This window comes from Sceloporus occidentalis, unplaced genomic scaffold (assembly GCF_023333645.1).
Source record: "Sceloporus occidentalis isolate IW3139 unplaced genomic scaffold, rSceOcc1.0.p SCAF_361, whole genome shotgun sequence".
Classification (NCBI taxonomy): Eukaryota; Metazoa; Chordata; class Lepidosauria; order Squamata; family Phrynosomatidae; genus Sceloporus; species Sceloporus occidentalis.
Window position 1 is genome coordinate 341,145 of NW_028317341.1, and position 27,640 is coordinate 368,784.

General features: G+C 47.4%; 2 protein-coding genes across 2 annotated transcripts; both read left to right on the forward strand.

Moving 5' to 3' along the window:
- Window positions 1-6,092: 6,092 nt before the first annotated feature.
- LOC149273659 (male-specific lethal 1 homolog) lies at window positions 6,093-14,303 on the forward strand. The gene is made up of 9 exons (XM_089506036.1): window positions 6,093-6,382; window positions 6,530-7,052; window positions 10,237-10,466; window positions 10,612-10,988; window positions 12,560-12,624; window positions 13,247-13,314; window positions 13,432-13,556; window positions 14,006-14,078; window positions 14,213-14,303. The coding sequence occupies exons 1-9, from the start codon at window positions 6,093-6,095 to the stop codon at window positions 14,301-14,303; spliced, it is 1,842 nt and encodes a 613-aa protein (XP_089362162.1).
- A 1,576-nt stretch (window positions 14,304-15,879) lies between these two features.
- LOC149273660 (protein CASC3-like) lies at window positions 15,880-23,908 on the forward strand. The gene is given in 13 exon segments (XM_089506058.1): window positions 15,880-16,056; window positions 17,757-17,784; window positions 18,560-18,597; window positions 18,817-18,990; window positions 19,218-19,369; window positions 19,661-19,840; window positions 20,106-20,770; window positions 21,150-21,211; window positions 21,694-21,802; window positions 22,228-22,326; window positions 22,620-22,837; window positions 23,320-23,442; window positions 23,873-23,908. Coding segments are annotated over 13 exon segments (2,061 nt in total).
- The last annotated feature ends 3,732 nt before the right edge of the window (window positions 23,909-27,640 follow it).

A 27,640-nucleotide genomic window follows, 5' to 3' on the forward strand; every position in this document is an offset into this window, starting at 1 on the left:
AGTGTGATATTTCATTTACTGGAAATTACACATCAGAGATACACAGAGTGACATCATAACTAAGTATTTAACGAGAATAACAATATCTGATTCATTTTGCCGCAGTTTAATGCGCAGATATGTCTCCATATGTCCAAGTGGCAGGGGACTCTTCCTGTCATCTTATTCTATTGTATGTGCGGTGATAGAGGAGGCTACTGTCTTCCCTGACGTATGAGCAGCAGCAGGGGTTGAGGATTTAAGCACGCCTGGTCCGGGCATATGGCTATGCTGCATCGAAAACAAGATCAAGGAATTATTAAGGATTGAGTTTTTATGGGAAGGAAAAAGGTCAGACTAAACTGGCAGAATGGTTCTTCAATCAAAGTTTCATTATGTCTCAGCCCAAGGGTAAAAAAAAAATCTCTCATGTATGGGTATAAGAGAGATGGCTGCTGATCAGCTCAGTAGCCCCACTGGGCTATTGAAAGCTTTTTTCCAATTGACCATAGAGAGGGGGGTGAGAGTGCCATCACTTAGTTGGCTTCCAGGGGGTTCAGTTGGCCAACCATGTTTCCAATACCTGGCTAGCACTCTAAAGGTCAAAAGAACACATTTTCTGTATATGTCACTGAAGTTGAGTTCTGTAAGGTACTATTACTGTGTTACATTAAATTTAAGCATCCCAGACCAAGATGCCCCCCAAGATTACGGTGCAATTAACGTCGCAACACAGAGGGCACTCGGCATGCGCAAGCCTGTAAAGACTTCACGGCCCCGTGGTGGGGTTCTTGGCTGAATCCTTTGTATAATCTCCCGTTGTATCCATCCGATGGTCTATCTGGGATGAGGTCGATGACCTTGTGAGATTTACTGTTTGCTACCTGTTCAGATCTGGCGCTGGTAGAACGATGTGAGATAGCAGTAAATCTGTTCTGTTGATGAGGACACCCGGTCCCTGCCGGTCACGCAACACGTGTTACCAGCTCTCCTAATCCTGGCCGAGCCACTGTGCAGTCAAACAGCAGAACACAGGACAAAACTTTTAAAAATGAATTCATTCCTCTGCTTCCGACGTATGAGACATAGGCGACGAAAGAGTAATGGCTCCCCCAGGTAAAGCGATGTTCGGTAATAAATCATTCCGTGGAACTATAAGAATTGTTCCTAATAAAACGGTTTCCAAGAAGCGCAAGTTCTACAACTGGCAACAAAACAGTTCAGTACTTAGGAATCCGAACGTAAATGGTATAAGCGGAATAGTCACCTAAGTAATCCTGTGGGTTACTCAATGTTTACCAACGGGCATCGACTCGGCTCTAAAGAGTACCTTATTGAGTAACACAAGACGCACACGTGTTTATTTATAATGGGGCAACATTCTGATCTTTTGTTATTGGGATGGCTATAGTTCTATAAAATCCATTTGCCGAAGGGGCCAGGACACTTTAAGATCCCACGCCTTTTGATAACTATAGACCTTGTGAGTCAAATATGCTCCTTCATGGTCCAAATGATCACTAGGGTATTGTGTATAGTGCTGGAGGTCCCATCTCAAGAAAGATATAAGTATTCTGGAGAGGAAACAACGCGAGGTTTACACTGATCAGGAAAGAATTTAAGAATCCCAATGTGTGCAGGTTGGAGAAAAAAACAAAATATAAGATGTTATGCCCAAGAGAGGGGTAGATAATTGGCATAGCTTTCCAGTAGAGGTGGTAGAAATGACTGCAGTGAGGAAGCCTAAGCATGTATGGGGCAGGAATAAGGTTATCTTGTGCATACGACAAGACCGAGGACCATGTGTGGAATAAAACCTTCCAGCAGGTCGAAAAATGCCCATTATACGGCCGGAACACTACCTCTCTCCCAGTCAAATTCTGACATGAAATGACATGAAAATGCAGAAAAAACGCAACTTAAGTATTAAAAAGGTTATATTTAGCCGTCTAAATGACAATAGTGTTATTCATTTCCTGCAATAGATTCATGTCGCCTGTCTTTGTGGCTTGGGTCTGAATAATAGCACTAAACGCACACACACACACTCCCGACGCCCGCCGGTGCTTTTCACCCAGTGAGTCCTGCCGACAGTGTTCTCGGTGTACACGTGCGCACACGCATACACACCCCTGTTATTCCAGGTCAGTTCATTGGTTAGGACATATGTGCCGTTACTGCAGGAGGGGGATAAGCGCCCAGTTTATGAGCTTTGCTCTGTGTTCTGATGTTTGACTGCAAAGTGGCTCAGCCAGGATTAGCAAAGCCAGCCACGCGTGTATTGTGACCGGCAGGCGACGGATGTCCTCTGCTATGTAACAGGCAGCTCATCACGTGTCCCCCGTGGTGTTTATCCCTCAGGTTGTATCAGGAACACCACTGAGTAGACGTGTCAAGCGGGCAGCAAACTGTGTGTAAAGTGCAACACGCGTGTTTTCAGGCGCCACGCACACGCCTGTGAAAAAACACTCATAATCATTGCAAACACAAGAACCCATCCTGGTCACATATCTAATCCCGCTTTGCCCACGTGCTGAAAAGCTGGCACACAATGTGTGCCACTGAACAAGACCATGGCTCCATTGCTAATCTCTAGGTAAAGCGGGCAGGCAGCTTGCCAGGATGGGAGGGGGCATCGGCATCCCGAGAGCTGGCCCTCGACACCGCACCGTGCCACGTGACCCAGGCCATCTCAGGATCCTACCGCTCACCCCCAGCCACAATAACAGTCAAGTTGCTCACAATTTACTCAATTAACCCCGTCTTTCCTACACTGCTTTGGGGGGGGGGCTCTGATCTTTTTTTTTTTTTAATCAGACTCCGGGCGTTGGAATCAGCTGGGGTTCAGCGATGAGTTGGTTAAAGCCGGGGATGTTCTTCTTGGCGCTTATTTTCGGCTGTGCAGGAATGTAGGTCACTAGACTGCGGGTCTGTACATCCAGCTGGCACTTCCAGAAAGAGGGTCTTTATGCCCGGCACAGATGGAAAAACTAAAGGGGTTTAAAACTGGGGGCTGGGGGGAGAGCAGCTGCCAGTTCATATTCCCCGTAGAACACCGACGTGCTGACGGAGTCTACGTTGGTCGTTATAAAGCAGTTTTTAATGCGTACGGCTTCTATAATCCTGTAGGATATACAACCTCAATTCTTAAATCTTCTGATATAAAATATGCAAAATCTCATTAACTCAACTATTTATTATAACGCGTCATATACTCCATGCAGCATTTAATAGACGGACTAAATGGGTCTTTTTGTTGTGCATCATGGTCTACAACCAACGGCCGGTTGTACTGGTGGTCCTGGTGATAGAGGGGGGGCTTTTAAAACGTCCAGAAGGCATGCATTTCCGTGATGCTTTACTGGCCTTTAAAGGGTTAGTGGGTCGACCCGCTTGGAAATGGAATTCGTAAAAGTGGCACTGGGGCATTTACAGGCTCTGCTCCTAGCCCAGTGGGTAAGAAATGGTTAAACGGCGCTCCAGTAGATCCGCCTGTTATTTAACAGCAGTGTTTTGGTTCTCGCACACATGTGAGCCGAGACGAGGCTTCCCAGCACGGTTCAGAAGGCTGAGCGTCTAGGAGGAGTCACATGGCTCGTGCATGTGACCGCGTGAGACACTTCCCCGTCACACAGCGCTGCCTGCTGCAGAGACATGTGCGCGGGGAGGCGTCACGAGGAGGAGGATGGTGACTGCCCAAAGTGACTTTGCAGGAAGTCCTTTCGTCACGTTGGGAGGGAATTCAAGCCGCACCGATCGTTATGCACGGCACCGGCAATGTGGCTGCGGATCACGCTGCCCGATCGTCCGCATGATAGCAATTCAATAAATGTATCAGAGCTTTAACCGCTTCCCGACAGACTGACCTAGAAAACACGCTTCAAGGGTTAAAGCATCAGCTCGATTGGTGAGCAATGTGACCTCGGGGCTGTAACATGTTTACAGCGCTTCGAGTAAGTTGCAGCGTGATGCGGGCTGAATCAATCTGGGCCGTCCGACTAACACGTGAAGGGCGACATAGCAAACAGGAGCCCGGGGTGGGAACAAATAGCACATTATGGGTTTGCGGGAGGGTAAGGAGTTTGGGCTGAAAGCCTTGAGGGCAGCACATGGCCACGAATCTCCACTTACGATGGAATAATGATAGCTGATAACAGCCACAGATGCCTCCTGAGCCAACCAGCCCCCAGCGCAATGATATAGAATGGCGCTGCCAACATCACTGCGCCAGTCTGTGACACCGGTCAGGTTTAATGGACTGCTAAAGAGACACCACGACAGGCTCACACTGAAAGGGTTACTGCCGCGATAAAAAGAACGCTTATCTATGCATTCAATCCCTGTGCTGAATGAACCAGTGTGCAGGTCGGGAGCTGCTGGTCTTCTTCGCTATAGTTGGTACCTATGAAAGAATCTGGCCCCGAATACAATAAATACCCCTATGGTAAATAAGGAAGACCTTTTCCCCATTTTGAAAGAGCGGAGAAAGTTGTGCAGTGAGTCTCCCGCTAGCGAGTTTCCTCCATCGTGTCTTCTAGGATATTTTCGCGTTATTAAAGACGCCTATGTGGCGCCGCGCCTTGTGACAAACGCTCACGGTGTTTCTAATATGGGTCACGCGGTGACCGTGACATTTCTAGTATATTGGAATTACCGGGTGAATCATCACAAAATAGTATATGATAGTCAGGATGATGTAATAATCAGCACTGCCCGAGCCTGTCCTGATAATCGGAATCGTACTCAATAACGTAGGTATTGGGTATTAGCGATCAGCAGCCTAAGGGTTTGTAAGGTCTAAAGATGCCCCTCCTGAGGGTTTGTAAGGTCTAATGATGCCCCTCCTGAGGGTTTGTAGGGTCGGAGGATGCCCCTCCTGTGGGTTTGTAGGGTCGGAGGATGCCCCTCCTTAGGGTTTTGTAGGGTCGGAGGATGCCCCTCCTTAGGGTTTTGTAGGGTCCAAGGATGCCCCTCCTTAGGGTTTTGTAGGGTCCAAGGATGCCCCTCCTTAGGGTTTTGTAGGGTCGGAGGATGCCCCTCCTTAGGGTTTTGTAGGGTCGAAGGATGCCCCTCCTTAGGGTTTTGTAGGGTCGAAGGATGCCCCTCCTGTGGGTCTGTAGGGTCTACGGATGCCCCTCCTGACAGGTAATGACCCCATAATGGGTCCAAGAGACCAAGAAAGGAGCCCATTTGGCCGCGGAAGCCCCAATCTACCTAAAACACATATACAGCGGCACGATGTACCGGATCTCAAACATCTAATGGATGTTAGAACGAAACCCAAAGGTAGCCGGAGTTCATGTATAGAAAGTCACTCAGCTTCAGACGTCTAATTATATCTTAAGTGTTACACATATCTTAAAATTATAATCCACGGCGCTTCCTTCCGCCTCCCTTACGCCCTTACGTATTTTACATCATCACGGAGGCCACTTGTGATCTACAAACCATAAGATATTGAAATAAAAGTATTTGTGATCCGCACCCCAACACTATGGGTTCTGTGGCCTGAAGACCACCTGAAGGTGGCTTATACACACATTAGGGGTTCACACCCCACCATCCACCTTACATCCCATCCAGGCCGCCCTGGGTGTTGATTTGGGGTTAGTACCCGAGATGGAGATCTGCCCCAGTTTTTGGGGAGTTTAACCCCTTTTTTGCTGTAGTAATAATTGTAAGCTTTGGTCATAATGCAGTATGTTTCAGATCTTTGCAGATATTCCAGGGTTAAAGATCCCCAGACATTTGGGACATTGCTGTAGGCCAGGGCAGATATCACAGAATAGGTCTCCAGGTCACTCAGTGAGGAATCTGATGTCCATCGGCTGCATCCCTTGCCAGGTTGTCCCTGAAAGGAACGGGGCGGTCAGTGTTACAGAGCCCATCAGCACTGCTCCGGGGTTTGCTTGCATTGAACGAGTGCCCATAAGCAGCATTCCTTGGCATCCACTGGCACTAAGGGGCAATGCCCAACTAATGGGATAATAAACTAAACCCTAATATTAACGACTCATGTCCAAGGACACAATCGCTTTAGTTTGAATTGCGTAATCTGCAAGGAAACTAAACTGAACCCACAGTCTTCCTGAGCACCGTACCCCTTACCCAGCATGTGCCTTCCCATCTTATTAACCCTGACTTGCAGACTGGGGTACCCCGGCAGCCAGGCAGACTCCCCCGACTCGAGTACCCTCGCAGCGAGGCAGACTCCCCCTAATCAAGTACCCCGGCAGCCAGGCAGACTCCCCCCTGACTCGAGTACCCTGGCAGCGAGGCAGACTACCCAGATTGGAGTACCCAGGCAGACTCCCCCTGACCCAAGTACCCAGGCAGACTCCCCCGACTCCAGTAGCCAGGCAGGCTCCCCCAACCGGAATACCCAGGCAGACAGCCCCGACTGGTATGCAGCCCCTCGTCTGGTGTACTCAAGCACACAGCTCCCCCCTCTACTTCCCTCCTTTCCGTGTAAAGTTATATCTACTGTGCTTCCCTGAGTCGCCATCTTGTGGTGGTTCCTCCTCCTGGGTCCTCCGTACACTGAACCCAGGGGGCCTCGGCCTCCTCCCCTCACCTCACTCGAGGCTGCAGGAGGATGCCGGGTCCGAGGAGGAGTTATGAGCATGAGATCCAGCGTGTGCCGCCCGAGGCCCGACGACCCCTCATCTGGGGAAGAGCCTCAGGAAAGCACGGGGCTTGTGGGCCGAACTAGGCCGCAGCCTGAGCGCTGGACTGGCGAGCGGGGGAAGTGCCAGGCTGGTCCAAGCGATCCCTGCGGCAAACTCGGAAGCGAAGCGGGGGCGCTGGCGGACAAAGGGGCTGGGGGAGCTGCCGGAGCAGCAGTCACCGGGGCCGGGGCGGCTACCACAGCGGCCACGGGGCAAGGCCAAGCCCCGGCCTCGAGTAGCACGTCCCCAGCTCCTCGCTGGAGACCGCCGCTGAGAGGGGGTGCCGGACCTGGGGCCTGTCTAAAGCAGATTGTCCTCCTGCAGCTGGACCTGATTGAGCAGCAACAGCAGCGGATTCAGGACCGAGAGCGCGAGATCGGGGAGCTCCGGGCTGAGAAGGACACGGTAAGGCACCGCCCGGCCGGGGATGGAGCGGGGAGCCCGCTGAGGAAATGGGAAAGAACGGGGATTGGGCCTGTACGGTGGAGCAGTTGGATTTTGATGAAGTGATGGTGTACATTATGTAAAATCGGTTACTAAAGTAATCCGCGAGCGTCTACACGAATAATAAAGTAATAAATCCGTTAAACTGCACCGGAGCCGCCCGAACAACACATGAAGATACCCCCGACGGAAAGCAGTCTTTTCCCGGCACGGTACAGGGCTTATCCCGACCACCTGCACGCTGTAGGGAAACGCATATATAGCGCTGTATAGATCCGTTATCACTAACGGCAACAACGGAAACTCCTGAAAGTGCGGACTGTCAGCAAATGATGTCATATTAAGCATATTGTATTAATATTATTTACTGATTTATAAAAAGCCACCATATTCCGCAGCGCAGTACCATGTGGTTAGTATGTGATGCCGTGCGTGTATGGATAGTACATTGCATGAAACATATGTAGCCCGAATGGAAGCGCCGTCTCCCTTATGTCTCGTTTGTGTAGCGTGTTATACACTCCATAAGGGGCGCCCGTCAAAGGGTCTATTAGCCAACTAGAAAAGACCCTCTTATATTAACAGAATATATTATTTACTTTATATAACGCCATCGTGTTCAGTAGCGCTGTACAATGTTATATTACTTAGCCCGTTGCTTTATTGAACGGTTAGCCTCCTTCTATTCTAATATGTGCTGATTGAATTCATATGTCGGCTTGATGAGATCAGGGCTCTCTCCTCCTAACGCACCGGTTAGTCTGACAGTTCTGTCAGACCCTTTGAATGTACGGACTGTAAGAAGCGCTACGGAGATTGTTGGCGCCATATAGATAAAAGACCGCAATATGTTAAGGTGCCGCCATGTGATTTATTTCTTTTTTTCTCTGTGGTTAATACATGTCCTCTGTTAAAAATAGGTCTTATAACATGCTTGGTCTCACCCTTTCAGTGTTGGATGACTCATGTAAGAATAAATTGTGACAATCCAAGATAAGATGCCGTCTGTTAATGTATCCATCTATGTATTGGAGATATATATATATATATATAGCGTGTGTGTATATGTGTATTGGGTGGATGGGTCACGTCTGCTGGAGAACATGAAACAAAAACCATGGTAACAAAATTAAGGTATTTGGTGCTGGTAAATTGTTTGATACTTTAAACTAGTAGCAAAAAAAGGGTTAAAAAGTAACCAATAAACCATTTTCTGGCTTAATAGTTTATTCAGTAATTTCTGAAGTCCGTCTTGTGGGGTTAGTTTATGGAATGACTTCCCGTACGTTTGTCGGGTATAGCGGTCCGTATTTATTGGAATAATGTATTTAACGATTCTAGGGACGAGCGTTGCTTCAGGAAGGTTTAATTGGTTTCCATGGCGATTGCAACACGGTTAGAGCCCCAGCCTCGGAAATTGCTCTTGATAAATACGCCCCATCTGGGGTTATCCGAGAAGAGCAATTCTGGTGCAAAGTGTTGATGTCACCACGGCGACCGGAGGAATGTGCTTTTTAACCGGTTCCTAAAGAACCGTTTCAGCTTCATAGTCTTTTGCGTCGCATAAAAAAAACCCGATATGGGGTTATTTTTTGTGGGTGCCGGACCTCTAGTCCTTGTGATTCACGTCTGTATTTTTCTTGCGAGACAGCACTGCTATGTTCGGAGTCTCGCAGCGAGACTGGGGGCGAGAACAGAGTGCAGTTTTTTTTTTTTTGAGAGGGAGAGAGAGTGGGATTCGTGGTAGAGAGTAAGTGAGAGAAAGGGAAGGAGTACGTGTGTGCACGAGAGGAGAAGACGAGAGCTATGGAGCGTGGATGTGTGATCGGGTGCTTGTGTGATCTGTCTCTCCAGCCCTCCATAGGAAGGACCCACGCAGGCTGAGGTAATGCCGCCTCCCTTTCCTACCCCCCCCTTTCTTATTGCTCCCCCCCCACTAACTGTCCTCCCCCTCTCCACCATGCACATTCATGAGAATCGCACAGGACCATCATCATGGAGTTGGAAGAAGGGGGGAGGTTTAAATGGGCTGCCATGGCAACAGAAAGGAGGGGGGGATACCATGGATTTAAGGTTTGGTGGAATAAGGGGTGGGGGTAGAGATTCTCGAGATTTGTATTTATTTATTTATTTTGTGTGTGGCTGAGGATGCTGGGGTGTCCCGCAGAAGTATCAAATGGGTATTTAGTGTCCGGCACTGGGGGGCGTGGGGGGGGGTGTCTGTAGTCATTAATTCCCCACTGTGCAGGATTAACCACCCCTTTCATGGCACTGCCATTAACTATTTTATCCCAAGAAGTTTGCAGAGCCTAGGGGTGCAGGCCTGTGGCAGGCAGAGAGTTAAACCTGTAGCGCATTGAATGTTTTCTAGCCCATTAAGGAATTAGGTAGAAGAGCAGCGTGTTCATTCCTCCGCATTGTGCGCTAATTCCGTGGTTTTATTCCCCCCCACCCCTGCCCCCTGTTTCATGGCTTCTCTTTGGCGCCCATTAGAGATGGTGGCCCCAGCGGGTCTCTTGGCTGCTACCGTGGCGTCTGTCTCACACACACACTGATTTGGTGCAATGCAGGCTGAGTGTGGCTGTCTGCACCCTGCTTCCGCTCTCCCTCCCTCCCTCTCTCACTTTCCTTTTCTTCTTGCTTTCTCTCCCTCCTTCCTTCCTTTTTTCTGCTTTCTGGTTTCCTCTGCTCTTCTGCACAAAGTATAGTAGTATAGAGCATCTCCGCTGTCCTCGTACCACCTTTGTTGTAATTAAGTGGAAAGCTCCCCTACACCGCTACACCCTCTAACCCTGGTCTGCATATAATCCAGTCCAAGCCCTATCATTATTAACTCACGGCCACTGGGCATGCGCAGGGTGTGGCCCATAGGCAGCATAGGTCTTGATGTAAAGAGAAATCCCTGCTACTAAATCGCAAGCACCCAACATACTCTACCCAAAAGTGTTGGCCGGGCCTGTCTCACTGTTGCGCTTCCTTTAGAAGAGACTAATGGGGCTGCGCATGTTATGGTGAATTTTGTTTAAATTGTTTTACATGTTAACAGTACATACATGTAACGCATTTAATTGTTTCTTTACATGGTAAATCTTGCACCTTAATTACTCCCACCCATGACCATACCAACGTTCTCTCCAACCCCCAGCTCCTGGCCCGCATTGAGCGGATGGAAAGGCGCATGCAGCTGGTCAGAAAGGACAGCGAGAAAGACAAACAACGCACGTCCCAAAGCCGTGAGCCGGCGAGCGACATGCCAGAAGCGCCGCTCCCAGAGAGCGCTGGAGTTGGGGAGCTTCCCCCAGAGCACTCCCCTTGTCTAGGTGGCCACATCTCCAAGCCGTTCTCTTGTGGCCGCAACGCAAAAGGAAACAAAAGGTTTGTAGCACCCCGTCTCCTGGTGACTTCGTCCATAGAAACACTTTTTTGAGAGTTTTACCGCTTATATACCAAGTTTATGCAAAGTGGACGCCAAACTTGCTTGTTTTTCACAAGCTGTTTTTTTTTTTTTAACCCCTTCTAGGAAATCTTCTTTCAGTAGCTCGGAGCACAGGACCTCGGTCAAGAGATTATCGTCGGACATTACAAAGCTTAAGGGCAAAGCATCCCGGACAGAGAAGGAAGATGCGGAGCCCGGGGGCTCTCTCTCCGAGTCTGCGTGCCAGCGGGAGCTGCGCAGCAAAGAGACCCCGGAGAAATCCAATTCTCCAGTGGACACTTCTCAAAGGCACTCTTGGGGTAGCTCTGTGACCCTTTCTCCGAAGGACAGCAACCCTCACCCTAGTGAAGCCGATTCCCTTCCCTACCTCTCCACCACGGACATGTATCTATGCCGCTGGCATCAGCCTCCCCCCTCCCCACTGAGGGAACCTTCTCCTAAGAAAGAAGAGAGTGTGGCAAGTAAGAGACAAGCCGCAGAGCTTTTTGTGGGGGCTAGTGCACTGGGGAGGAAATCTGCAATACTATTCAGATGAGTTTCATAGAAACCTTATACGTTACATAAAACAATGAGCGACACTCGGGTTACACTCACGGTGCTGTGCCCTATGGCTTATGGAGAAATATCCCGCGACATGTTTGGATCCAGCAGCGAGCTAACAGGCGAATGAATGAGAGAAAAGAGCAGATATATGTTGGCTTTGGTGAGGGGCAGATAAACTCCCTGCGAAGTCCAGGGAGGGGGCAGGTAATAGAAGTCTGTGGCAGGAGAACCTCAGAGCTCCACTCCCACCCAGGTGGACTTTAGGAAGGCTGAGGGTAAAAAGGGATTGAGGGGCAGAGGGGAGGTTTTTAAAAGTTGGGTGATGCCTTTGGTTAAGGCTATGATGGCGCCACGCTTGCGCCCATCACTTGCCAACCGTGTCCTCGCCGGTCTCGATGAAATATTTCTTCCTTCTCACAGCGTCTACGCAAGAAGCATATATTCCGATTTATTCCAGGTTCGTATTTCCCGGAGAGTTGTGTCATATGGTGAGCGTTCAGCCAAAATGATTATTGGAGCATAACCGCGCACGAGAAATGTAGGCCACGCCGAGGACCCGCTATTAGCCACCCCGGGTATCGGGAGGGAAATGACTTTTAGAAACGTAGCGTGCCCGGGCATCGTTCCTGCTGCTCTGACTTCATGCCGGCAGAAACGAGCTCTAGGAGCTGGCGTGAGAGGAGCCGTTTGTCTCTTCAGCTGAGTTAGTTTACTATTGTGAAGCGAAATAATGGCCGCGCGAATCGGTGGTAAACGTGAAAGCGGAGGGTGGATGTGGGGCGAGGACGGGGGGGGGGGTCTAAAGGCCCAAAACCAATCTTTATCAATCGGGAAGGATGAAAACTGTCCTTATGCGCTAAGATAATGAATGAACCAATTGGGGTGCGCTGGGCAAGTGCATGCTGGCAAGCGGATTCTAAGCACAAAGAGCTAAGTGCAAATGGCTAATTTAGAATATGTTAAGTTTTAGGTATTAATATTTTATTGATTACTGTATTTTTTATTTATTTTTGGGGGCGCTGCCGGTCCTGGAGAATCCGAAAGTTGTGATTTCCCACCAGTATTATTGTAGGGCAGCTTTTCTGCCGAAGAAATATTGATTTTTCTCCCCCCCCCCCCCCCCGTTTTGCTGCTGAATAAACCCGCATTACCTGCTGTTTTACATCAGCTGAACAGCAGGAGCGCGGCGGTAAAATCAGCTGCATCGTCTTTTAACCCTTTGCTAAGTGACGGAGGTGCAAATGATGCCTCTAATCAGATCAACAGATACGTTGGGCTAAAATAATCTGCGTTAACCAAGCAAGATTATAGAAAATGCACATTGCAGGGATGCGTCAAGTGCATCCATAGTCTGTGTCGTGCATTTGATACATTGGTCCGTGTTTGACGGGGCAGTTTGTTTGCCCCTTTTTTATTTTTTTTTGCTGATGGACCTCGTATGATGAATGAAGATGTTGCGGGGAGTAGAATTCTTTTTCCTCTCTTGCAGTCCCCTCGTGGAGAGAGCATCCGATCGAACCTCTCCAGGACCTGAGCTCTTCTGACATACCAGAGGTAAGAAAATTGTAGAACGGAAGTCGTAGAGGAACATGTCAAGAACATGGTATGTACACGGTCTGCAGAGCTGTTGTCTAGGGTGAGCAACCGGTCATTTAAACGGGGGGGGGGGGGCATCAATGTAACTTAAAATTTTTGCTGCCGTGCATGATGCGTTCTTTCATTGAGCGTCCCTGGTTAATAAGACAGTCATCCTCCTCTTGCTCCGTTCCATTTGCTGTATAATATGTACGTGAGCCTATTCACTGACCCCCTTCATTATATACACTTATATCCCATTAAGGAAACTGGGATGAATGCATAGTATTTGAGTAAATGTGTTAAAAAGCCGCGTGTTTTTTTTAAAAGTGACATTTGAAAGGGACTGCGGTACGTTTAATATAAATGGTGCACAGAAATTAGCTGATAAATGTAATTATACCGGCAGACTTACTTGTTTGACCTTTATACTGCCGCCAAATGGCATGCAATTTACTGAAGGTGGAAAAAACGCACAGAATTATAGGAGGAGAAAAAAAAAGCCAATGTTTTAAAAACGCTCTACGTTTTGAACTCCTAACCGTTCTGCCTTTTTGGTATAGCTGTCCCTCGTTCATACGTTTCGCTCTCTTCCCATCAGAACCTGGATGATGCGGTATTCGCGAAAAGGCATGCCAAGCTAGAACTGGATGAGAAGAGGAGGAAGAGGTGAGAGGTGTAAAGCTTGCCCCGGGGCATGTTTACTTTAAACCATCACTAGTGATCGGAAAGAGTGTCTGACTATGCCGTTTGCATTAAATCCTTCCTTCGGTCTGCATCCTGCAGGTGGGACATACAGAGAATTCGGGAGCAAAGGATCTTACAGCGACTGCAGCTGAGGATGTACAAGAAAAAGGGCAGCCAGGAGAGCGAACCAGAAGTCTCCTCGTTCTTCCCAGAGATTGACGACGGTACGTCTGCGGAGACCCCAGCAAAGGGAAAACATTTCTCTGCCTCTGTCTTTACTACGCGCCCCGGCAAGGTGGCTGGTGGGCATGACCCAAGACAGACCCAAGGCTTGGCTGGTTGGACTATGTCCAAACCAAACCAGACTTGCCCACAACATGAGTACGGATGCTTGCAAGGACCAAAACACTAAATGATAGGAAGAATCCGGTCTGGTGGATACGTCTTCCATCACAAGCTATGTCGAGACAGGGGTTTGTCTTCAGCCAACAGGGCTCACCCATCTATGGTGTGACCAGCGTTTAGAGAGGCGCACTCTATTCACTAACCACATAAATCTACCAAAGCGTTCCACCTGCATTATTATTGCTGCTGCTGTGCTAGAAACTCTCTCCCCTTTTTGTTTGATGTTCTCTCTCTCTCACCTTGATAACGTGTGGTCTTTTCTCCATAGTGGAATCTGTGATGATCACCCCCTACCTCCCTGTTGTGGCATTTGGACGCCCTCTGCCCAAAATAACCCAGCAGTAAGTATTTGACCTGCGGTCTGGAAACAAACTATACGGGTCTTGTACTCTTTGCGTCATCTGTAATAAGAGCACCGACCCTCCTGTCCACGCACTCCCCGCGTCTCATCCTCCTGCACCATTTTCCTTTGTAGGAATTTTGAGCTCCCCTGGCTGGACGAGCGAAGCCGTTGCCGGCTTGAAGTGCAGAAGAAACAGACGCCGCATCGGACGCCTCGTAAATAGGCCGAGGAGCCTCCAACTTGCGAAAACCCCCTTTTTTTATATAAAAGTTTATGCACTGCGAGTTAAAAACATGACCTGTGTTAAAGGGGTTAACGCTGCCCTTATCTATAGAGTTCTCTGTGCTGCATTGCAGACCCTGCCATCATTGTGTAGCTGTCGGTGACAAAAGTTGCCTCTTCGGTGCGAATGACAACAAACGGCAACCAAAGCCGCCGCGTTTTGGGCCAAGTTTACAAAGAGCAGTTCTGAAGCAACCAGCAACGATTTCCCAGTTTCATTAACCCATCGCGTTCTGATGGCTTTGTAACAAACAGAACAACTTGCTTACATTGAAGATATTAAACATATTTTGTGTTATCAGTGAGCTCCTTTTTTTTTGTGCATCAGCCCCGCGGCTTAGGTGCCGTCTGGTTAATTCTGCCTAAAGATTCCCGCTATGTCCGTGTTATGCCTTAAAGAGAGAGTCCGTAATTCTCTTATTATTTACCGATCCTGGTTGCTCTCCAAAGATCTCGTTTTCTCGTTCCTACCCCACAGTCCTTATTTGAATAATTGCCCTCTCGGCAAGCTCTATAGCTGGCTGTTGTTTCAGAGCCTCCATAAGGCGTGCCCCTAGGTAATAAATTTCACTTTTCTGGAGGGTAAATCCCTCTAAGCCTGGGGTGGGGGGGTGACACTGATGGACGGGCCTGCAGCGCAATGTTTTTCCATGAATTGGGGGTCTTTCCTCGCTCGCAGTGCGGATAAAAGTTTACATTGTCGGAATTTCATGCTCACCTCTCGCCGTTCGCTTTTATTTTCCAACGTGTAAAATAATGTTCCAGTGTAAATATTTTAAATCCAGTAATGTCTACGGGGAGTTTGTTGTGACTCTTTTTTTTCCCCTTTTATTTTTTTTGTTCTGTGTAAATAAAAGCTTGGGGACAATTTCATGTTGAAATTGCGTCTTTCGTATTGAAGTTCTAATACAATCGCTAAATGTACTATATGCCGGGATTCAAAGATTTGGGGGGGGCGCAGTTTTTTAAATTGTAAGAATAAAACGGTACATGATTGCGGGTAAACTTGCACCCTGTCCCTAATGTGAAATAAATTGACCCCGGAGCGGGGGGTCTTTACTAAACCTGCAGTTTGCTGTTAAGTTGAATAGGTCAGCTCGCTGTTACTATTCACTATAGAGGGAGAGACCCCCCATAAGAAGGTGAGAGCTGGAGCTGCATAGGGTGAGTCTTCCCAAAATAACTATACGTTACGTAGGGCCATGTCTGCTCTACCTGCTCACTGGGGTTAGCCGTCCACCATGTGTAGAGAAGCTGGTGAGTTGGGATGCTTAAAGCTTGGTACCGATAAACCTTTTCTAAGCATCGGGGTAAAGGTTTGCCTCATTCATGTTTACTGGGAACACATAAAGCAAAGGCAGACACTAGGGGGTTCTGGAGATGAGCGTTACACGCATTCTCTTCCTGGTCTGCGCATGGCACGCCGGGAGTTGTAGTCCATTCCGACCTCTCGCTATGCTGTTGCGAGGAGCACGTCGGGAGTTGTAGTTTCCCGGAAGCCCCGCGGATTCCTCGATATGGCGGACAGGAGGCGGCGGAGACGTGCTTCTCAGGACAGCGAGGAGGAGGAAGAGGAGTCTGGGAGTGAAAGCACCGGCTCCGTGGGTCAGCAAGGGCCAGCTGTCAGAACCGAGACTCGGGAACCGGGACCTAAAAGAGGGGAAACCGAGAGAGACAGCAAGGAGTCTGAGTGTGTGAGTAGAGGAACCGGCGAGCTGAGGAGGCCGGGCTGCGATCAGAGAGCGCTAAATGATGGGGGGGGGGGGTAGAACCCACGTGGCTTAGAAAAGGGTAACGGGACCCGGTCCACTGTGGAGAGATGCAGGGGTGTAAACGAGCTAAATGCGGGGACAGGAAGAGAATTAGAGAGGCCGAAGACTGAGTAAGGAGGAAATCAGGGCTAAGTGAGGGAAGCAGTGCATGTGGAGGGGTCTGATTGGGGTGGAGAGTTTTGGGGACAGGGTATTGGCTGAATGGGTGCGCGGATTATGGCAGAAAGCTTCATAACTCTGGGGGCAGCGAAGGCCTGGATATGCTTCTGGAGCAGGGTTCTGCATGATGTGCCGGTTATATGGCTGGAGCCTGGGCGCACACTTTGGGGGCAGGGCAGACCTAAGCGCACACCTTGGGGGCAGGGTATTGGCTGGAGACCTGGGCGCACACCTTGGGGGCAGGGTGTTGGCTGGAGACCTGGGAGCGCACCGGGGGGGCAGGGCACTCATTGGCTGGAGACCTGGGAGTGCGCCTGGAGGGCAGGGCACTCATTGGCTGGAGACCTGGGAGCGCGCCTGGAGGGCAGGGCACTCATTGGCTGGAGACCTGGGAGCGCGCCTGGAGGGCAGGGCACTCATTGGCTGGAGACCTGGGAGCGCGCCTGGAGGGCAGGGCACTCATTGGCTGGAGACCTGGGAGCGCGCCTGGAGGGCAGGGCACTCATTGGCTGGAGACCTGGGAGCGCGCCTGGTGGGCAGGGCATTGGCTGGAGCCTAAAATGTTTGCCTGGTTTGAGGGACAGAGCAGTGCCAGAAATATGGGCGCCTGCCAGAAATAAGGTTAAGAAGAAAGTCAAGGCGGAAGAGTGAATATTGAGCTGTGTCGTAGAGATTTTGTTTTGTACGAGTTATTTTGTAGTCTGACTCAAGTCTGAACCTGAAGGATTGTGAGCTCTACACTTGCAAACATTTTTTTTGTTTTATGGGGAGTAGAGAATGCAGAATGGTGGAGAATTGTAATGTGCGTGGACCTTGTGCATTAATATCCCATTGGGATACATTTAGGCATGGGCCGTATACAACTATAATAGTGCGAAAATCACCGCTTCTGCCGTCCCAGCCGCAATCCTTTTAATATATTTCTTGCAAAGTAAGTGAAGAGCCGATCATTTTACCCGAGTCGTGGATCACAACTTTTGCAGGCGTTTTATGCGGATGAACCCGGATGTCCCTCGCTCCTGGGGTTACATGGAACCTTATGGTTAAAAATACTGCTCGGCAGCAGGAGCGGTGGGTTTGCCTGCACCTTTATTTCGAGATTTTACTCGTATGTTCTACGATCATATATTCGTCAACGGGCGTTGTGGCGAGAGAGGCTCCCGATGGCGTTAAGGCCACTATTTCTGTATTTTTATGGAAGAAGTTGCAGGGCTTGCCTAATCTTTTTGGGAGAATGATGCGGGCCGGCAGGCGAGAATCTGTAATAGCACTGTCCCTTGTAACCGGTGTCCACTCCCTGCTCTGATCTAAACCCAGCTCTTTCGTACCCAACAATAGTGCGAGTGTAGCTCACTTGGCGTGATGGATACGCGCCACTGGAGATACATGATGGATAAAGGGTTGGCTATGTGTGGCCCGGCCAATGTGTCTCTCCTTACTAATCGTCTGCTCTTCTTTCTCAGGAAAGCGAGGATGGCATTGAAGGGGATGGTGAGTTACTTTGCATGTTTTCCTTGCTTTTTACATAAGAAGCGATGTAGAGGAAGAGTGAAGTTAGTGGTTGGCGTGAGATAATATAACAGTTGTTTTAGAACACGGCACGACAGGGTTACTGTCATCAAGCAGATAACGCAAAGGTTTTGGTGTCAGCGCTTAGGAGTAAAGGCTATAGAGTGTTTAACATCTGCTGGACGGCATGGGTAATATCTACCCCTATACTGAGTCTCTTACGATGGCATAAAAATAACAATTTTATGTAGAAACATCTAAATCCTGAAGGATAAGCCTAGGCAGATATAGTAGTGACCGCTATCTGGTGTGCTCTCCAGTTGCGGTTGACTTCTGCGCTTAAGGTATATTTATTAAAGTTAACACTCGCACCTGGGACCCTGTTTGGGACAGCGGTGGTCTTGTTTTATGTAGTTCTTTGTGTAGGTGTTTTGGGTATATACTTCTCTACCAATGTGCCCTTAAAGTTTGTGACAGATATTTTATATATATATATATATATATAGATATATAGATATATATATATATATAACACTCTCATACATACATATGCAGTTTTGGTGCAGGGGATTAAGTGTGTCCATTACCATGGCAACCTGCTGATTGAAATGTGCCATCGGTTTCCCCAGGAACACCTTGGGGAATCTAGACTTTACACAACAATCACACTTTATAAAAATCTCCCATTTCCAGCTACCATAAGTTTGTTGTTTTTTTTGTTTTGTTTTTTACAATGTACTTTTCTTTTGTCTTCCAGCTGTTTTGTCGGACTATGAGAGCGCAGAGGAGTCAGAGGTGAGTAGACGAGGCTGTCCGCGATAGGCTGCGTGGGTATTTCTGATCGTTTACACCTTTTACATGGTGTTTGTTTTCAAGAAACAAGCTGTCATCTGTTGTAAAATTACTTTATGTCCTGGGTTGATGAGTAAGGGAAGTTCTGTATGGTGCCTGCCATCGGATATGTGCCAGGCCCTTTTTAAAATGGTGTTTAAGGTCTTATATTATGTTCCTGAGTTATGTTATAATTCAGACACTTTATTATAGGAGGAGGCTCATTACAGTGAAGAGGAGCCTCTAAAGACTACATTGAAGCAAGAAAATAACACTACAGAGAGTCCGGCTCCGAAAGACGAGAAATCTAAAGCGAAGGAAGCAGTCACCGGGGAACGCCAGAGCGGAGATGGACAGGTATCCAAACCATGAATTCTCTGTAATGTTCATGTGTACTAACGCTACAGTCAGTAATGCATGTAATAGACCCTTTTCTACTTGAGTTACATTAGAACTGGTATGAAAAAAAAACCCCAAAGGCAGCAGGTTGCAATTGCTTGCATGTAGAGTAAACAGAAAAGGGTAAATTGCAGGTTCCCGGCCTGGTCTAGTAGGGCAATCAAAGTAATGTTTCTGTGTCGCAGGAGAGCACAGAGCCAGATGAGAACAAAACCCCCACAAATTCTCAGAAGAAGCTGGATGATGATGAGGACCGGAAGAATCCAGCCTACATCCCTCGGAAGGGGCTTTTCTTCGAACATGACCTCCGTGGGCAAACTCACGATGAAGAAGTCAGGTGAGGCTTCTGTATTTATTTTCGAATTGTCTGCCACATTGCTGGTCCCGTTCTGTGTTGCCAGTCTTGTCTATGGACATTCGGCTAAGTGGCTTCATTGGTCCTTTGATTCCCGTAGTGGATGCTACTAAAGTTCTTCTCATAGTTTCAGTAAGTAAATTAAATGTTCCGCGCTCAGCCTCCCCGAAGACGTCTGACTTTAGCGTCGGGCTCTGTTAACCAGATTCTAACCTCTTTATATTTTAAAGATGAAAAAAAGGGTTTAAGTATGTGTTTTTTATTCGTTGGCAGACCAAAGGGTCGGCACCCTCGAAAACTGTGGAAAGATGAGGGGAGATGGGAGCATGACCGATTCCACGAGGATGAGCAAGCCCCCAAGTCCCGAGAAGAACTCATTGCTTTGTACGGTTACGACATTCGATCCTCCAGAAACCCAGAGGACATCCGACCCCGGCGGCCACGAAAGCCAAGGTGGGTCGATGCCGAGGCATGATGGCCTTTCAGCTGTTTGTATGACATCATTGTACGTTTTCTTTACTGGTTTGCATATCAATCCCTATAGCTGAGTATACCCAGCTGTGATGCACACTCCTGTCTATACGTAAAGTACATATTTCTGAAAACAAACGTTTAAAAGCTAGCAAACGATAATTCATAAACAAGTGTGTTCTCCGGGGGAACACCTGTGGTTTAAAGCGCTTAACTGGCATTTACTGTAAGAATCCCCTATTTGCAGGTTTAACAGCCCCCCCAGGAGAGAGGAGCCAGAAGAAAAAGCCGACAGACACTCAAACCGCTACCAGGACCCTAATTCTAACCCTTCACCGCGGTCTTACAACAGTCGAGGAGCTCCTATTTCTGGCAAAGCTCCCAACCCAAGAACCTACTCCAGACCAGGCGGGTACAAGGAGAGTCGTGCGGGCAATCAGGCCGAAGAGGATGCCGCTCCTCCTTCCTCCTCGGAACGCAGACAGGACTATGGCGGTTACAGAGGTAGAAGTATAGAGCATGTTCCATCGCAGCCGAGGGAGGCGTCTCCGGGAGCGCCGTCGCTTAATAAATCTGAGCCGGCGGTAGAGAAAGAAGTAGCGGAACCATCGCCGACACCTCCAGACCGACCCGTGGAGAAAAAGTCCTATTCCAGGGCCAGAAGAAGTCGAATTAAAGGAGGGGAATCGGCAAAGAGCATTGACGATGCAACTCCTCCAGAACTGCCCCCTCCTCCCCCGGCGCCACCTGTAATGGCTCCAGATCTCTCGCTCACGCAACCTACTTTGAAACCTGGCGGCTGGGAACAGCCTGTTGATGGAGGAGTGTCTGGACTGGAGCAGGATATGTCGCAGGTCAATATTTCAGACCAGAACTGGAGCCAGGGGCAACCTCCTTATATCTCATCCCGGGGTAAGTGTGCTTGTTCCAACTCTGAATCCTAACTAAAAGGTTACAGAACTGATATGGCGTCCACCTATGGACACCATGAAGGGACACGTGTTGGTGGAGGCTAATTGGGCGTTTTTAAACCCATTCAGATGCTCCAAAGATGCAAGCACAGTAATGCAAGGAACATTAATGCGTATCCTTGAACAGCACTTATGTAGATAATATACATAAGAATATATTTTTGGGAGCGTACTCCCCCCCCCCCCCCCCCGAAAGCAAGACAAGATTAGAAGTACACGCTATGTACCAACCATAGAAGCCACATTCCCCCAAAATGTTTTGACCGTCGGTAACTTCTAGTACACTTTGGCTAACCTCAGCGGTGTTGCTTGTACTCTAGGCGTCCCCAATCACATTCACATGGGAGGAGGCCCACCGCAGTACAGTCGCATGGAAGGCATGGTGAGTAAAGGGGGGCAATGGGAGCAGAATCAGAACGTGGCCACCAGCTTAATGAGGGCTTACGAGCTTGAGACTTTTGTGTGCGTACCAATAATTGGGTGAATTTCCTCCTGAATATTGAAATTTAGAGCATGTCTAAAAATAGACAGCAGTCGTCCTGTTGCACCATAACGGCAGAGGGGTTTGAGATGTTATAACATCTTTTTGGAAGCCTGAAATAAACATTTGTACAAATGTGAAGAATTGTGATATATTATGCACTCCAATGCTGTCGTGTGTCGTCCTCGGCACGTAAACTATTACGTGATCCTTTCCAGGAAGGCAAACACGCGCCTGTTAAAAGTGTAAAACTGCATAGACACGCGTATGAAATGTATTCTTCATCAGATCTTGCAGGTCTGGTGGTCTTTTCTACTTGCATAGCACGTGGCTTTAAGGAATGGTTTGTGTGGTCACGTTCTCCTGTCCCTTCTGGTATACAGGCGGTGCAGAGAGGACGTGTTAAAAGATATTCTTCGCAGCGTCAAAGGCCTGTTCAAGATCCAGCGGCCATTCACATTGGCCTCATGGAAGGACATTACTATGACCCAAGTAAGTGCCGGGGCTAATACTACGATAGAGACAAATTCTGTATCTCTTACGAAATGGATACAAGGTTACAATGCAAAAGGAATCGGGAGCAGAGAGAGGGACATGCGCACGCTACTTTATAGATACCGGTGACACCTGGCTATATGACGGTGTGCGCGCACCATCTGCAATTGGGACCGGAGACCGTAGTTTAGAAGTTAACTCAAAGGGTTACGTTTACTGTGAGAAAGCATTAGTTCGTCAAGATGTGTAGTGATTGAGGTTTAGTGTAGAAACTGAGTTATTTTCGTTATAGCACAAGTAAGATATGTGATTTTTATAGCATATAGAATTGGCAGAAAGCTCTCTTATCTACCTTTTTCTTTTTAATTCAGTGTCTAGGCTTCTATATTTCACCGCTTTTTAATGTTTGTTCTTTGTTGCAGTTCAGTACCAGGGACCAATATACGCTCATGGTGACAGTCCATCGTCCATGCCTCCTCAGGGTATGATCGTGCAGCCGGAAATGCACCTGCCTCACCCAGGTACCGGTCTCTACTTCCCATGTATCTTTCCATATGGCGCTGGGGTGAAGCTGTTACACTTCACACTCGTCCTGTAAGGCTGAAATGTGGTAGTTCAGTAGCGTATCATCCATTACCCCATACAGACTTTGTAGGTCAGTCCGTAGTTTAACATGGAGTTGGGACTTGGTATTGGGTTGTGAGATGCCAGTTACTCTGTTGCAACATTTCTTTTTATGATCTTGGTAGTGAGTTTCTGAATTGTTGATTATTAATATCATTGGGATGTAAACAGAATTTTGTTTGTGTTTCAGGCATGCATCCACACCAGACGCCGGCTCCCATGACCACCCCTAACCTTTACCCATCTCCTGTTTCCCTGCCGCCTAATCAGCCCCCTCCCCAGCAGCTTCTGCCTCCGCCATACTTCACTGCTCCTCCTGGTGTGATGAATTTTGGCAATCCGGGCTACCCTTACCCCCCTGGTGCTCTGCCCCCTCCGCCACCAGCTCATCTATACCCCAATGCACAGGTAAGAAAGTCATGTTTGGCTGCATAGTTATTGGCGGTATTACTAGATCAATACGGACAAACTGAAATTCCGTGAAGCAGAGAACCCCTTTTTAGGAGGAATAGTCCCATCTATGGTACCTATATTACGTCGGTTATCCCTCTCTCTAAAGGCCGTTTGTCAGCCCTAAATCAGTTTTTCTGGACATTTCATTTTAACTTGACAGCAGAGATGGAAAGGTTGTTCGTGTAATTGAATATTCAACAAAAAAATACAATTGCGCATGTGTCCAGCATACTAAGGCATGCGGTTTGTTTAAAGTCCAACTGTAAATATGAAGCTATCAATAAGGTCTGAAGTCTTGTGAATTGTGACGCTCAGACATGCTAGTAAACGGGGGGGGGGGCGGTCAAAAAAGGTGTTAAAATGTATTTAACTATTTTATTGCATGTGATGTACCAAGAATGTGTGAAACGGCTTCTAATGTTTTGTTACGGTAACAGGCGCAGTCCCAGGTGTACGGAGGAGTGACGTATTATAACCCCGTTCAGCAGCAAGTTCAGCCGAAGCCTTCGCCTCCCCGGCGCACCTCGCAACCGGTCACTATAAAGCCACCTCCGCCAGAGGTAAGGAGAGAGGAATACAATTCCTAGACAGCGGTGAATACGATTATCAAGGTGAGGAAGGACTCTAGTTCTAGAATTTCACAAGAATTTCCTCCCATGACATTTACCTTCAATCTACTTAACGTGTCCTTTTCGTGCCAAAAAATATATTTCTGTAATTTAAAAAAAATAAAATAATTAGTGACCATAATAACCATGTGTAGGGAGCTGGTCTTTTGCCCCCTTTCGTTTGTTTTTATTTGGGTACGGGATGATAAAAAACACTTAATGTGGGTTAGAGAGAAGTAAAAAGCTGGATGGAGGAGAGGCAAAGAAACAATGTGTATAAAATTATAGAATCATTATAGTCATTCATACACAATTTCATATGCATGCAGTAACAATAACATTCATTCACTCGTACTGATTGTTCTCTGTATTCTTCTTCCAGGAGAACAGACACGTGAAAGAGAAAGTCATCTCCTAGATCATAGACTTTACCACCAGTCACCGGACTGAAAAAAAAATATTCTCTTCACTCCCCATCCTTCGTGATCCCCTTCCTCTCTGTCTAGACCACGCAAAACTCTCTCTAATCCGTGTTCAGACCAATCAAACGCGTTTCTTCCCGGAGGACTCTCTGACCCGAGGGTGTTGACACAGCCCAAGGCCGCCATGTTTAATGCTGGGTATTAAAACACAGCATTATTTTCCTGGGATTCAGGATGGACAGTGTGAGAGACTACAGTTTGGGTTAACCCTTTTATGGGTGGAGTGGCCTTGTTACCGCAAGTGTTAACCCTTTAGCAACTAGAATTGCCTGTAACTCGTTGCGCTGCACGTTGCATTACTTTGTGTTGCAAGCCTGTCTAGGTGAGAAAGGGTTTGTTTAAATTTAGTCTCGTTTAAATTTTGTTGACCTAAACACACTGTGATGGCTTTTTTTTTTTTTTAATATTTTGTTCTGTGTGCGTGGGTTTTGTTTCTTAAAAATATGTATTTTTGTGAACGGCGCTAGTGTTAATAAAATTTCAGTGAGATTTTCTTCAGCACCCTTTAAAAAAAAAAAAAAAAAAATTACGTTTAAAATGAGTAAACTCTCTAGCTTATTGCTAGAAAATTTAGGTTTTAATAGATTGTTCACGCTGCCATTTAATCTTCCTGTTTTGATGTGAAGCTATCTAAAACGAGTCATTATATTTAATAAATGAGTGTTTGACCCCTACAGGCACCCAGAAAATTTGTGACCTTTTAAGCCATCTCATGGCCCAACACGGAGGTAGGCTTTTACCCTAAATGCCTCTGTTTTGTAGCAGTTACCGTGGTGCTTAGTATGCCATAAAACCCCTTTTGACCCTCTTAGGACATATCTGTACGTCGTCCTGAAAGAATACATGTCAAATTCTCACATATCTAGTTTAGAAGTCCCTGCCACATCTGGATCCCTCTTAGGGATATACATGATGGACATTTATCAGCGTTGCTGGTCTTGGCTATGGACTTTTGGCTAAATGCCAGCAATGGTCTTGATTTCATCAAACCTTGTCATAGACGCTACTTGAGTTATTCTCATCGCTTTAGCAAGCAAACTGAATTCTACAGAACTATTTTCCAGCATTACTGACAACTGGTCCACACAATTCTTTGCCACTTAATTTCCTCAAAATCCTCACTTATTCAAAACACCTAAAATTTAGGACTGGGCATGCTGGGCACTCTCTTTATGGGCAAATCCGCCTTCGCGCAAGACTAAAATTAGTTGGATTTTATGTAGGGGCGTGGACTCATCATATCCATAGTGTGGGTGGCCCAATGTATGTTAACCCATTAAAATACACACTTATTCAAGCGTTATGTAAATTCATGCCAAGTGTGCCACCATTGTTTAAGAAAACAGTTATTTTAGAAATGTTTGGCGTGCCTTGGCATCATGCATGTCATGCAGGATCTGTTTTGTGTAAACACACCGTTCTGCTATTGAGTTATAATATAAAATATTGTCTGTGTTGAATAAGAATCTGGCCGAATAAGAAGCCAACTTCATCATCGTCTGTTAAGTTGAAAAGTTTCTGGAGTTTGAAAAATATCTTTAGAAGGCAGCTAATGAGATCATATTTTCCCCTGAAAGCTAGACATAAATTACCAGTCCAAACCATGTAAGAACTTGAGTGACAATCGTCCCAAACCCCCAGCATGTTTTGCGCTGTGCTATACATATACAGTATTCTGTGTACATTGCAGATCCAGGGAGGCTAAGAAGTCTCCATGAGACAGGATCTCTACGCTAGGTTTCAGGGTCTCCATTCTGAAATTCTGGGTCTGGAAATCTATAAAGCAGAATTTCCCAGAGGGTTTTGGGTCTACCTGCCTCCTTCAGCAAAATTCCTTTATTCAACGGAAAAACTAAAATACTTGATGCTGTCTTGTTGGAAGAACTCTCTAAAGTGGATTTCTCCTCCTTCCACAAGAGAAATACTCCCAGTAGGATCTGGAGCTCTTATTAGACCGGTTCTCTGGGTCAATACCCGAATCCTCCTGCCCATTTATCCTTTAAATGGGGGTGTTTCCTGTGATGTCAGGGGGAACGCCTCTTGACATCGGCAGGAACGCCCCCAACGTCAACGGGCCAGCCCACCGACAGCGGTACCGCCCTCTGATGTCAGTGGGCAGTCCTGGCCTAGTCCCGCCAGGGTAGGCTCTGGGTAGCCGGATCAAAGAAGTTCCCAGGTATGGCAGTGTCTTCCAGGCATCTGCCGTTGTTAATCTGTGGATGGCGGTAGAGGACTGCATGGGGAAAGTTGCGGGCGGTCTTGCTGGGGTTGCGGGCGGTCAGGCACTGTACCTGCGGGACCCGGTAATCCCGTGCAGTCCCGCAAGGCTGCCTTCTCGCTGCTCCCTTACAGTGTCTCCTCTCTTGCTCCGCCCAGGAACAAAACAGAGTCACGTGATGTGACGTCACTTCACGTGACTCCGCCTTGTTCCTGGGCGGAGCAAGAGAAGAGATGCCGTGAGGGAACAACTCGAGGGCAGCCTTGCGGGACTGCATGGGAAATCTGCCGTTCAGGTAAGGAGGTTGGGCTTAATTGGCCACAAATGTGGCGGGAGTGGAGTGTGCCTGATTTTATATACTTGTTAGCAATGGGTCTGGCTGAAACACCTAAAGTCAATAATTAGGAGGGGTGCCATATAGTGGTCATATAGCGTATATGGCTATCTTTGCGTAAATAACTTCATATTTTCACCTCATAAACTCAAACTCATAAACTTGATATTTTTCACCGAGGTAACCCCTGTTATTTTTACTATTTATTGAGCAGCAGTGCCTCCCGTGGTTGTTTAGTGTTACCTCAGTCACAATCTCCAACACGCTCATGTACTTTTTGTTATGGATGTGCTGCAGCCACAGGACATTGGGGAAAGCTGGGAGTTGTAGTTCTAGATTTCTGAACAGATAACTAATTTACTAATCTGTCAGTAAGTTGCTCCACCAATTGGTGATACCGCAGTAACCACAGGCATTTACCGTATTTACTAAAACGTGAGTTATAGAGCTATAGAGTTTTTAGCCTGACATTGAGTTCCATTGGACATATGTTGGTTGCTGTCAATCACTGCTTTCTTCTTAATCAGCATGTATTTTTTCCACATGTCTGTAGTCATGGGATGTCTCATTGTGATTTTCATGCGATTCCTTTTGTCCCAGTGGATGCATAGTTTATATGCATGCTTTTTTTTTCCCTCCCCATTTTTCCTTCCTTATCCAGGGGTTTGTTGGCAGATCTGGTTTGTTGCTTGAACTGGTGGCGATTGGTTTTGGTCTAATTGTTTTGAATGGGAGATTTTTGGGCTTCTTCTGAATGAGGTGACCATTTTCCTCTCCATCTGAGACACATATTTTAGCAAGCATTCTATTAAGTCGGGTTTGAAGCTTCTCTTTCTCTCTCTCTTTCTCTCTCCCTCTCTCCCTCTCTCATCACCTTAAATGATTGGCCCCTACAGGGTTATACTGTAAAAGCCAAGTTCAATGGACGTAACATAAAAAAAAAGTACATAACCGCCAAGAATATACAGAAGTACTGATGTCTCATTAAAATAAAAACCAGTAAGAGACACTAGTTTGGACTCCAACTTGGTGGAGCCAGTCGAGAGCTCATCTTATAGTATAGGGTCAAATGGAGCAGGAAGCGAGTGACAGTGAGTGACGGCTCCACTGTATTTG

Excerpts from the sequence above, each read along its gene's own strand:
- LOC149273659 (XM_089506036.1), top strand. The coding sequence starts at position 6,093 with ATGTGCCTTCCCATCTTATTAACCCTGACTTGCAGACTGGGGTACCCC. Across the intron at positions 10,467-10,611 it reads AACGCAAAAGGAAACAAAAG|GAAATCTTCTTTCAGTAGCT; the intron begins GTTTGTAGCACC and ends AACCCCTTCTAG. Across the intron at positions 10,989-12,559 it reads GAAAGAAGAGAGTGTGGCAA|TCCCCTCGTGGAGAGAGCAT; the intron begins GTAAGAGACAAG and ends CCTCTCTTGCAG.